Source organism: Trypanosoma rangeli, assembly GCF_003719475.1.
Source record: "Trypanosoma rangeli strain AM80 chromosome Unknown Tra_15.4_contig_00469, whole genome shotgun sequence".
Lineage (NCBI taxonomy): Eukaryota > Euglenozoa > Kinetoplastea > Trypanosomatida > Trypanosomatidae > Trypanosoma > Trypanosoma rangeli.
In genome coordinates, this window is record NW_021706217.1 from 1 (window position 1) to 10,567 (window position 10,567).

At 50.0% G+C, this 10,567-nt stretch overlaps 5 protein-coding genes across 5 annotated transcripts, besides 4 other annotated features; all 5 read right to left on the bottom strand.

The window, feature by feature from the left end:
* Positions 1-715: 715 nt before the first annotated feature.
* TraAM80_08824 (uncharacterized protein) lies at positions 716-2,020 on the bottom strand (the record flags this gene model as incomplete). Its single annotated transcript, XM_029385550.1, has 1 exon — positions 716-2,020. One exon carries the CDS (start codon positions 2,018-2,020, stop codon positions 716-718), a length of 1,305 nt encoding a protein of 434 aa, XP_029234574.1.
* A 44-nt stretch (positions 2,021-2,064) lies between these two features.
* Positions 2,065-2,094: a sequence feature (A-rich).
* A 55-nt stretch (positions 2,095-2,149) lies between these two features.
* Positions 2,150-2,187: a microsatellite.
* A 179-nt stretch (positions 2,188-2,366) lies between these two features.
* Positions 2,367-4,154, bottom strand: TraAM80_08825 (uncharacterized protein; the record flags this gene model as incomplete). The annotated part of the gene is made up of 1 exon (XM_029385551.1): positions 2,367-4,154. The coding sequence occupies one exon, from the start codon at positions 4,152-4,154 to the stop codon at positions 2,367-2,369; it is 1,788 nt and encodes a 595-aa protein (XP_029234575.1).
* Positions 4,155-5,689: 1,535 nt separating this feature from the next.
* On the bottom strand, positions 5,690-6,838 carry TraAM80_08826 (uncharacterized protein; the record flags this gene model as incomplete). The annotated part of the gene is made up of 1 exon (XM_029385552.1): positions 5,690-6,838. One exon carries the CDS (start codon positions 6,836-6,838, stop codon positions 5,690-5,692), a length of 1,149 nt encoding a protein of 382 aa, XP_029234576.1.
* A 181-nt stretch (positions 6,839-7,019) lies between these two features.
* Positions 7,020-7,059: a microsatellite.
* A 98-nt stretch (positions 7,060-7,157) lies between these two features.
* TraAM80_08827 (anaphase-promoting complex subunit 2) lies at positions 7,158-9,503 on the bottom strand (the record flags this gene model as incomplete). The annotated part of the gene is made up of 1 exon (XM_029385553.1): positions 7,158-9,503. The coding sequence occupies one exon, from the start codon at positions 9,501-9,503 to the stop codon at positions 7,158-7,160; it is 2,346 nt and encodes a 781-aa protein (XP_029234577.1).
* A 105-nt stretch (positions 9,504-9,608) lies between these two features.
* Positions 9,609-9,700: a microsatellite.
* A 157-nt stretch (positions 9,701-9,857) lies between these two features.
* TraAM80_08828 (60S ribosomal protein L27A/L29) lies at positions 9,858-10,295 on the bottom strand (the record flags this gene model as incomplete). The annotated part of the gene is made up of 1 exon (XM_029385554.1): positions 9,858-10,295. One exon carries the CDS (start codon positions 10,293-10,295, stop codon positions 9,858-9,860), a length of 438 nt encoding a protein of 145 aa, XP_029234578.1.
* Positions 10,296-10,567: the final 272 nt, after the last annotated feature.

A 10,567-nucleotide genomic window follows, 5' to 3' on the forward strand; every position in this document is an offset into this window, starting at 1 on the left:
AATCATACTTCTTGTGTCTTGTTGTTGTCATACTAGCAAAATTTACGTGTCACGCCTTTCGATGCAAAGTACAAAACGAAAGAAGCAAATCCACACGACACCGTTGGAGAGCCAGCAAAATTCCCCACTCCATCCCCATGCAGGCAATTACAGAGAAAGCCCCTTCACGTGTTTGCCGTTGCGGGGCATCAGCAACCGACACCTACAAACATACAAGAAGAGCCAAAAACGGGTCACAAAGACGCACCAGAAAAAAATACTACTTATGGAACAGCAAAAAAAAAAAAATGGAATCCGGCCAGCAAATGTGCACGTAGATATGCAGCTTGTATCAAAAAAGGAAAAGCGGTAATCAATTGTCTCGCTCGCGTACTTGCTCCACCCCTAATCCTTCGCTGGTTTCTGCCTCCTTTTTTTTTTTTTTCATCGCTCTCTCACTCCTTCCCTCTTTTCCCCTTCTGACACTTTAAGTGTTTTCTTGCCAGATGTGCATGTCCCGAATGTCACCACTACTTTTTTCCCCTCCCACTCCTTCCATCTTATAATATGCATGATTGTTGTTGATCTTCTTATGCGTTTTGGTCTTCAGACTGGAATGCACAGAAATAGATCAATTGGAAGTCCATGTAACCCAATTCTTTCCTCTTCCCACAGAAGCGTACATATTCGAGGTATATGCGTTTGATGCAGTTCCGTTTTTTTTTTCTCTCGTTTCTCAATGATGTTTTATTCCAGTGCGTGAGTGCGGCGTCCGGTACAAAAGCTTCTTAAGTTGATTGTTTTCTTGCATTTTCATTTCCAGCTGATGCAAGTAGTTCTTGTGCTGCTGTTGAAGTTCATCCATGAGTTCACTCATCTCAAAACTCTTGTTGAATTTCAGGTCTTCCAGCTGCTTCGTTGTCATGTTCAACGCATTCACGTACTTCATCAGACTTGCCTCCATCGCGTGAATCACCCCCTCCTTCTCCAACACCAACATGTTTTTGCGAAGAACGTTAGCGTTCATCATTTCTTTGTTTTTGTAAACGAGGCGGTAAGTATAAATCGGAATCGTCTCGTCCTTCGGTAAAATACTTAAAACATCTTCAGGCTCCTCACGTGAAGCAGAAGGCACCAACGCAGTCTTGGAAACGTTGCGTTCATATTCCTTCTCCAGCTTCATTTCCCGCAAGGATTGCATAATGGTATCCAGGCGAGCATGCAGTTGTTGCTGACGTGTAAGTTGGGCTCTGATAACGTTATCTTGGCGCCGACAGACCGCCTTCATCTGCGCTACGGCGTCCTTAAGAAATGCCTTGTCAGTCTCCATGTATTCTATGGAAACACTTCTCATCTGGCTTTCACACACTGTTAAGGCCTCGTCGTTCTTCTGACTGTGTTTGCGCAGCTCCTCAAGTCGGAGCTCCAGCTCACGGCAGTCACGTTGTTTCACACGGACGTTATTGTAGGCGTCGTTGATTGCAGCATCGAGGTCTGTGCGCCTTTGAAGCTTCTCCTCAAGACCGCGCAGGATGACCTCTTTCTTTTTGATGATCGTATGCGCAGCACGCAGCTCGCCCTTAACAATTGCCTCAAGCTGTGACATCTCCTTGACGTCAGATGCCTTCTGCGCCTCTTCCTCCTCGTTTATGGCGTAGTGTTCGTGCCAACCCGTCTTGTCAACCAGGGCGTCGTAGTCCTTTGTCTCCCTCAACAAAAACTTGGAGCGATCATCCAGAAGCTTTTGCTGCATCATGTTCTCTTTAGCAAAGAGCTGGTTGCGGCGCCTTGCAATCTTAAGTGTGTTTTGCAGGCGTGTGATAGTGTCCAGCGCGTCCTCAGCCAAAATACTCGCGGGGTCGCGTTCACAGGCCGCCTGGTATTCGACAATTTGACGCGTCACATCGTCGTCTTGGTTTTCGCTCTCAATGGACGCAATTGCACCGTTGATGGTATCAAGCTGGATGGCGTAGTCTTCAATGGCCGCGTTCATGCGATCCAGCTCCACCTGCATTTCATGAGCTCCGTTTTGCCCTGACATTTTCGTTTTATATTTGTTTTGCTTTGCTAAGCTCAGAGAGGGAGAAAAAAAAAGTAAACAAATAGAAAAAAAAAGAGGAAATATTTTTGCATTTTTCCGAACTCTTCTCCCTCTTCCCGCAGTGGCGATTGTGTGTGTGTGTGTGTACGTGTACGTGTACGTGTGCGGGGGGAGGGGGGGCTCATTGCTGAGGCCCTTCTCATGTTTATTTTGCAACGTATGCTTCTCACTGTGGCGCGGCTGATCCCTCCCACACTCTCTCATTAGTGCGCCGGCGGGGACTGTGGGAGCGCCGATGAGTGAAGCAGCCGCAGCGGTAGCAAGGAGTGTGCGTGTGTGTGTTTGCTCAACTAGGCGGCTTGAGATCTTTACAGGCCGCATGGGACCAAAATGTCAAACGCTTCCACCGCTGGAATAACCGCGCCCGCTGCCTCTCACGTCGCAACTCACTCAAAATACTCTCGGAAAGGTGTGCACGACACGCGTGCTCGTACCGCCCCCTCCAGCGCCGAAAACATCCCATCAAAAGCACGAGCTCACGCAATGTTTCCGCAACACATGTCAGGGCCCGCTGGTTGTTCTCACACACCACCACATCACGCCAACTCAACAGCACACGTCTCTTTATGCCTAGCGCCAGTCGCCTCCGTGCCCACCGCAGCCTTGCACGCCCCCACCACTTGGCGCAGCACGCATGAAGGGTTTGCTGTCGGTAAAAGAGACTACAGGTAGCCTGGCTGTGCCACAGCCGTAAAGCACTTCGCTGCAGCCACTGTCGCCTCCAACTCTGGGCCTGCGTGTTCTGCAAACGCAAATAGAGACGCTGTCGCCATCGGCACCAGCATGCCGCGGTCACAAAAGAAGTGACCCGTTTTCGTCTAAGCGCCTGCAACCATGCCTTCATCACGCGAACACGACGGTGAAAGACGAAGAGGCGGTCCGATAACCGATTCCTACACTTAGCACGCCATAGTGCAAATGCTGTTTTTCGTAGTCTCCCCCGTGCAATCTGCTGTGCACACCGAACCTTAAACACCGTGAACTCAGCTCGCTGCGCCGCCACGTAGACGGTAGGCGGGCCACATGGTAACGTAGATTCCAATTCTGTGCGCTGTTGCCTGGCGGACACGTAGCATCGGATCAGTTCATTCCACACATGCCGCATTAAAAAACGTTTAGACACCCACTCAGCCAGTCGAGTGTCCAGCCGATGTTCTGTCTTTTTTTTCCAATGAGCAAAAACGCGGTCTTTGATCGTGAAGACAGCGGTGGGCTGACCGACCGAAGCTACCTTCACGTACTTATGCCTCCTGCGCATCTCCGTCGCCCGCTCTTCCATGCCTTCCACGATGCGGTGAAGATCTAAACGTTCACGCCAGCGCAGGAAACACTGACGCAATTTGCGCCGTCGGACACCTGCAAATGCGCGACGTCTCCCCTCCAAATTCACACAAAAGCGACGCAAACATTCTTGCATCTGTCGACGTCGTTCCACAATGCTAACCCAGTGAGCCAAGACCCCACAAAGTAGTCTTCGGCGCCTACTATTGACCTCCCGCACAAATTCAAACCACGCCCGCAGCACACGACGGAGACGATAGTACGTGTACCGAAGCTCACACTCCTCATAGAGAAAACGTCGTCGATGGGCTGCCACACGAAGGCGTAGTAAAAAGGCAGACATGATTGCTCTCTCTCGAGACGACTGCAACAACACTAGAGCAACGGATGGGATAGAGCCACCCTCAGTCTCCTCCACCGGATCTGCTGGCCGCACGGTCCCCATCTCTGCCTCTTGACGTGCCTCTCCAAACGCCTTCCGGTAGAGTTCCCGACTCAGTCGAGCTTGGTCAGCCGCGCCTGCGGCACCCTTTCTGTGCTGGACCGTAGCAGCACCAGCTTGCCTTCGGGGTTGTAATGCATGGTGGTGTCGAGGATGCGGCATCGCAACTTTCATCATGTGAGGCGCCGGAGCTGCTGCAGCGGCTACAGAAGAACCCTTCCTCACCATGGAGGAAGAATGGTGTTGTGTGACGTACTGCCACACTGCACGCAGCATCAAACGCGTCGTTTTTTTGATGCGTTCCTCTGCCTCACTCAAACGATTCTGCAACTCCTTCAAATCGCCATCCATGCACATGGAAAAATATATTTTTAAAAAAATTAGTCTATTTTCTATGGAAAATAATGTGATACCGGCGCCAAAATGAAACAGTACAGAAAATGATCCTGCACACCGCTATTCCCTCTTCACTCTTCTTAATAAAGGCTCCCTCTGTACTTCACCTCCAAAAACATCCACAGACACAAAAGCAAAGCAAAAATGTTGCCTTTATTGTCACCCCATCTCATTCTAAGATGCATGCAGACTGCACGCTCCCATGTGTGGTTTCTACTCCACACGGAGGCACGAAACTCCCATCGCCGATTGCTTACACGCAATTGCTCTCCGCAATGCCAAGTTCGCCTCAACCAGTGCCAAAGTTCATAATAATGAACGAATGTCTTCCGACACCCCCAGCATATATATAATTATACATATACAAAAAAGACACACCCTGACTGTAATTATGTGATCACTCACAACTGGTAGAGAGCCCAACGGAGTTCCCATGTGGCTTTACCTCCCCTTCGGACTGTCACAACTCCACTTGAGGGCATGCACGCAAAGCCCACATTTGTCTCGAAATAAAGCCAGGCGGATAAAAAAAGAGACCCTGTTGTATTGCGCACTGACCCTTCCCCCAACACCACCCCGTACACATCTTTACTGGTAGGTCCTCCCTCCCACAGAAACTACAAAACAAACCAGTGGTCAATTTGTCTCGTCACAACAACTTGCTTTGGAGTCTTTTTTTTTTTTTTGCATGCAACCCCCGTGACACAAAATGGTGCCCACGCAGGAGGCAGAGCCCGTTCCCACACAAATAAAAATGAAAATAATTATTCTACCTTAACGAAGCAGCCGGTGCCACCAGACTTTGAGTTCCGAGACTTACTCCACGAATATGCACACACACCCAAACAACTCACTGCATCTGTACCCGTAATTACTCATGCCCTTTCCGGTTTCCTGCAAGCCGCATTCCACACACCGCCATGGTCACCTGTTTTTTGTTGCTATTGACTTGGCAACGCTCTCTTTCCGTAGGAAACGCCTCCCCAACCCCTCGCTGCCGACGATTAGCGTCCGAACGCTTCGAACAAGACGCAGAAGCAACCAGGGACGCATCTCTTCCCTACGACAGACAAATCAACAAAACTCATCCCATTGCTGTGTGCTCTTTCTTTCTGTATTCATCCCTTTACTTCCGGATGAAGAACCCTGTTCAAGGTTCTCCTACCTTAGGACACGATGGCGGCCGAAGCAACCCTGACCCCAACATCAAAGCCAAAAAAAAAAACTATTGCCAAATAAACGAAAGCAAAACAAAAGAATTTTGTAGGCATCTTCAATAGCGGGAGAGGCCATCCACTACATTTGGATTCCATCAACGTGGGCAGGCAAGAACCAGGAGCAACAAAGGATTCAATAAGAAAAAATGTATACAAGAGAACTTCCAGAAGGGTGCTCGATACGACAAACCGTTTATTTCGGGGGGATATCAAAATCTCAAAGCACAAGAGGTCACTCCTCGGTTTGTGCGTCCGCGCCTGTGCGCAGATGCGTCATTGTGTGCTAGTGGTTGCCATCCCTTTGTCGAAAAATGGCGGAAAAACCACCGGGGATGCAAAACTCACCTCCCGCGGAAAGGAACGCCACGCAGTGATCCAAGAGGGAGCTTTTAAAAAAGGCGGCGCGTCTTCGTCAACTAAATTCAACTTATAAACAGTCACACGCTCCGTGGAGGCATTCGCACCCATTCCAATCATGAGACACGGGTGGAACACCACAACTGTGCCGGGACCAATTGCGTCGCCTCCCTCGATGGGACCCCCCACAACACTGTCGTCAAACTTAAACCGCTGAAGCTGCTCTGGAATATGTGACTCCATTGGCAAAAATGGAAGCGACAAATCACCCGGTGAAACCTGGGTCAAATACTGCTCCTGTACGAAGCGGTGGGAACCCTTCAAGACAAACATAGGCATCGTCTGCTTGTCGGGGTGGTGAGTAAAGACAAGCAACGAGACAGCAGTCGGCAGGTTGCCGTTCGCCTTCACACCAATCGATGGGGCAGTGCAGTGATACCCAAAGGGACCTCCGTACGGTTCTCGAAACATGGGCGCATCTGCAAACAAAACGGGCCTCCCAACGCCACCAACTTTAGTGGCAATAGTACCTAGAGGTTCCCAAAAGGAAGAGTCTCGCACGATGCCTTCTAGTTCTTTATTCGTCATCCAGACATTACAGCGGTACTCGTTGATGGCCCTCAGCATCTGAGGGTCGTTCTGAATCGTCGACTGGCACCCCTTCCCTGAAATCTTTACAACCTCCCTTGCCAATATCTCACTTAATTTCCACAGTTCCTCACCTGTAAGGTCTTCCTTCTTCCGGCCATTCAAAAACTTTGCGGCGACCTCTGTTAGAAGTTTCCGTTGTCGTTTTTCTGCGTGGTATAGATGCCGCATATACTTTCGCCGTTGCAACCTCGCCATTACTTTTGTGTAGAGAGGATCCGAGAGTTTTGCCTTGGATTTTAGCATCGACTCAATATCGGGAACCTCTAGTAAATAACGGGCGCGAGCCACGGTGGATGCAGTCAGTGCAGGTCGAAGCCGCTCAACAACAGAGGCCCCAACCGCCGCAGGAAGAATGGCGTACCCATGCTGAAGAAAGTGCTGCCGTGCTACGGCAAACAATGGAGCGTCCTTCATCTCATGTATCTTTTAGTCCGCCCTCGCGTCAAGCAAAGTGGTACAACAGCTATACAAAAATAATAATAATTAAAACGCAAAAAACAAGAGAGAGAGAAGGCCACTGCATTAAGACTGCAGAATTTGGTAACAATGATCAGAATCAATGCTGCTGTTGGCACGTAGCTGGAGATAGAGAAAGACAACAAACAAGCACACGCACGCACACACACACACACACATGTGCGTATAAATAAAGAGGAAGAGGAAGGGAAGAAGGGCCTCTTCCGTTGCCTTTCAATCTCTTCCTCTCCGAAGTGTTTGTATGCACCTAAGTATCTCAGCTAGTCGGTAATGTGAAAAGTTCAGCCTCATTAAGCTTCAATTGTCCCTGCGTCACAAACATACGCAGGAGTTTCTTCATGTCATCAAGTGTTCCAGGGAATTGACCAAGCATTTTCATACTGTTGAAGATATCGTTCACCCCGCATGCGCCCCGCGCCTTTAGCATCGCTGTCATCATTGAACGCAATATGTTTACTTGATCCTGCGATAGACCTGCGGGCTGCCCCTCACTTTCTTCTGCCACATCAAAGGTAAAGTTTGACGTCGACACGTAATTTGTCTGCAAGGACAAACTCCTGCTCCCGTCGGTAGAAACAAGAAGCGATGGAAAAAGGTGCGATACACGCTGCTGCAGCACATGCGGTTTTACTCCCATGCGTTCTGCTACAGTCGTCAGGAGGGCAGGGGAGCCGCGCTCCGCCGAGATGTCACGAACGTATAATACAAGCGACGCGGAAAATAGCGAGAGCTCGTATGTCGCTGCAACCATCGCATTCGTGGAAGTGTCCTTTTGCGTGAGCTCCAGGCTGACACACCCCTGAGAGAGAATCCACTCAAGACGCTGATTCACCTTCGTGCGCTTGTATTCCTCTGCGACATCCTGCATGGTGGAAGTCAATAATGGGTGGGGATTGTACCGCTCCGGCACAGGCTGCGTCTCACCTGCGGGAAGACACACAGACAACTTTGGCCATGACGTGGTGGAGAGAATGTTGAGACTCAACGGCCATTGCCTCCCTCGCTGTTGGGTTGCCGCCTCCGCGGCATCCTCTCGGTGTGCCTCTTTCATGTGAAGCGTATAGCGACGCGATGCCTGAATGTCGCGGATCATCACGACGCAGGGCGCCAGCACATCTTCACCGAACGCGCACTTTAGACGCTCTAACACTTCTTCTTCCGCCGTGGTATCAAAATTGTGCATTTCCTTCCCCAACAACTGGGAGGCCAGCAACTTCATGTACTCCTCCACAAGTGAGGTGACACTAATCGCAGACAGCAATACGCGCAGCACATCAGGCCGTTCATGCATAGACAAGGACGATTGGCTAGTACCGGGCGACAAGTCATCGTCACTTCCCTCATCACCACCAGTGGAAGCCGAACTAAAACTGTCTGGTGAAAAGTTCTGCATACTCACATTTAAAACAGAATCCGCACTCGGTTGCGTAATTGCTTGCACCACAGCAGAGACGCAATCCTTTCGTTTTTTGAGGTGCTCAAGTGTGTCATCAACAATGGTGAATATCACAGAACCCTGATCATTCTTGGAAAATAAGACACACAGGGAATGTATGGTGCCAATCAGAGTAGTGAGAATTTCATCCGTGCGTGTGCCAGCTCGATGAAGCTGTGATGCCAACATCTGCTTCGCTGTTTGTACTAATTCGTTCTGAAGAGTGTCGTCAGCGCACCGCCGGAGACACACGCGCAGATCCTTTAGGGTCGGGGTTGAGCTAGGATACACCATCACCACATCCCAAAGACTTGCGATCCGCTTGCGACCGTAACTAACAAGGAGGAGCTGCTCTAGCTCTTCGCACCACCGATTCACCTCTGTGCGTCCATCCGAGTTGTTGGGGTCTGGAGATAACGCCATTCGAACAAAGGTGTCCACAACACTGTCTTTCCATTGCATGCAAGATCTTATCTGACGAACGGTTAGATCGTCGTCAAGCAACTCAATACGTTCACGTGTGCATTCAACCAAGACAGATTTCCACAGCGCCTTGATGTCCGGTGTTGATGATAGCGTAAGGTCATGCAGATACTCCAGAACTCTGTCACAGTATCCCTGACTCCCACGCATGAGAGTGACACGCCCCTCCATTCCCTCAACGTCACCAAGCACCTTACGTCCGTGGCGACGAAGAAACTGTAACAGTACCTCTTTTCCAGGGGGATTCTCGCCTGTGAGAAGATCAGGTTGCAACAGATGGCAACGCAGTGACACGGTGAAGCCCGAAACAAACTCCGTCGCGCGTAGTTTCTTGCACCATTTCTTTAGGAGCAGCAAGGTTTGACTGTATGCCTTGTGTAGCGACTGCAACGCCAAAATCTCATGCCCATCACACATATTTCGTTGGTACTCCACAAGGCTACTGTTCGCGAAGGCCTCAAACACTTTCCGCACAAGTAGCTCCCCCACAGTTGTGCTAAACGGCGGTATTGCCAAGGCGGCAAGTGTCTCACTATGTCGATGCATTTCAGCCACCTGGGGGTCGGCAAAGGCCAAAATGCCGCCCCGACGTATTACTTCTAGAATTCCAAATAACTTTGCGAAGGCCTCCTTCTCAGCCATTGTCCCTGCCGCCTTCCCAACATATAACGACCCGGTGGACATTAACTCAGAGCCTGCCAACGTCCCAGATCGCACCCTCGATTTAGACGGCGTCGAACAAGAGTGTCACACACAATCACATCATGCATAGACCCACCCCACCCCCATAACAATACGAGCAGCAATAAAAGAAAAGAACGGAAGAAACAATCATGCAGGGAAACAACAAGCACACACAGACAAAAAAAAACAAACAAACATGAAGAGCACCGTGGTAAATCCAAAGACGCAATTCATCCACTCATATCATCATAAATAATACAAAACGTCCAAAATGAAGGAACTAAATATCACCAAGCATCTGGTGTAAAAAACAAAAAAAAATGAAATCAGCAGCTCGTTGACGACCAACACAAATTACGCCTGCAGCACCACAGCGCCGCCAGCCTTGCGGATCTTCTTGTCGGCCAACTTGCTCACCCAGCGGGCCTTCACGATGCAGGGGGCCTGCAGGTGACCATTGCCGAGCAGCTTCGAGTACCCGTTGGCCAACAGATCAATAACGGGCAGAGCCTCTCCCTTCTTCGCCTTCAGTGCCTCATCCTTAGCGATCAGCTTCGTGATGTTGTTCAGGTTGATCGTCGGCTTCCACAGCGCGTTCTTCTTCAGGTGGTAGTGGTTCATGCCGCACTTGCCAAAGTACCCGGGATGGTACTTGTCAAAGTTGATACGGTGGTGGTGCTGGCCACCGGCGTTACCACGCCCGGAGGGGTGCTTGCGATGCTTGCCAACGCGACCATAGCCGCAGAACGTGGAACCACGCTGGTGACGAGTCTTCTTAAAGCGGGTTGGCATGTCGTCAGCTGCTACAAGGCGAAAATAACAACAACAGTATAAACAAGAAAAGCAGGAAAAGATACTGAAGAAGTAATAAGTTAACAGGAAGAAAAAGGTGGAAAACAAAAAATGGCACACATTGCCTCAAAAGGAAAGTAAGAAAACATAACGGCAGCCGAGAGAGCCTGAATGGGTCCGTCATATCACACCTGTCAATGGAGGCACACTGAACAGGAGGGGCATTGCTCAGCCATACTGTAATCATCCCCTCGCGTCGTTGAATGTCCACA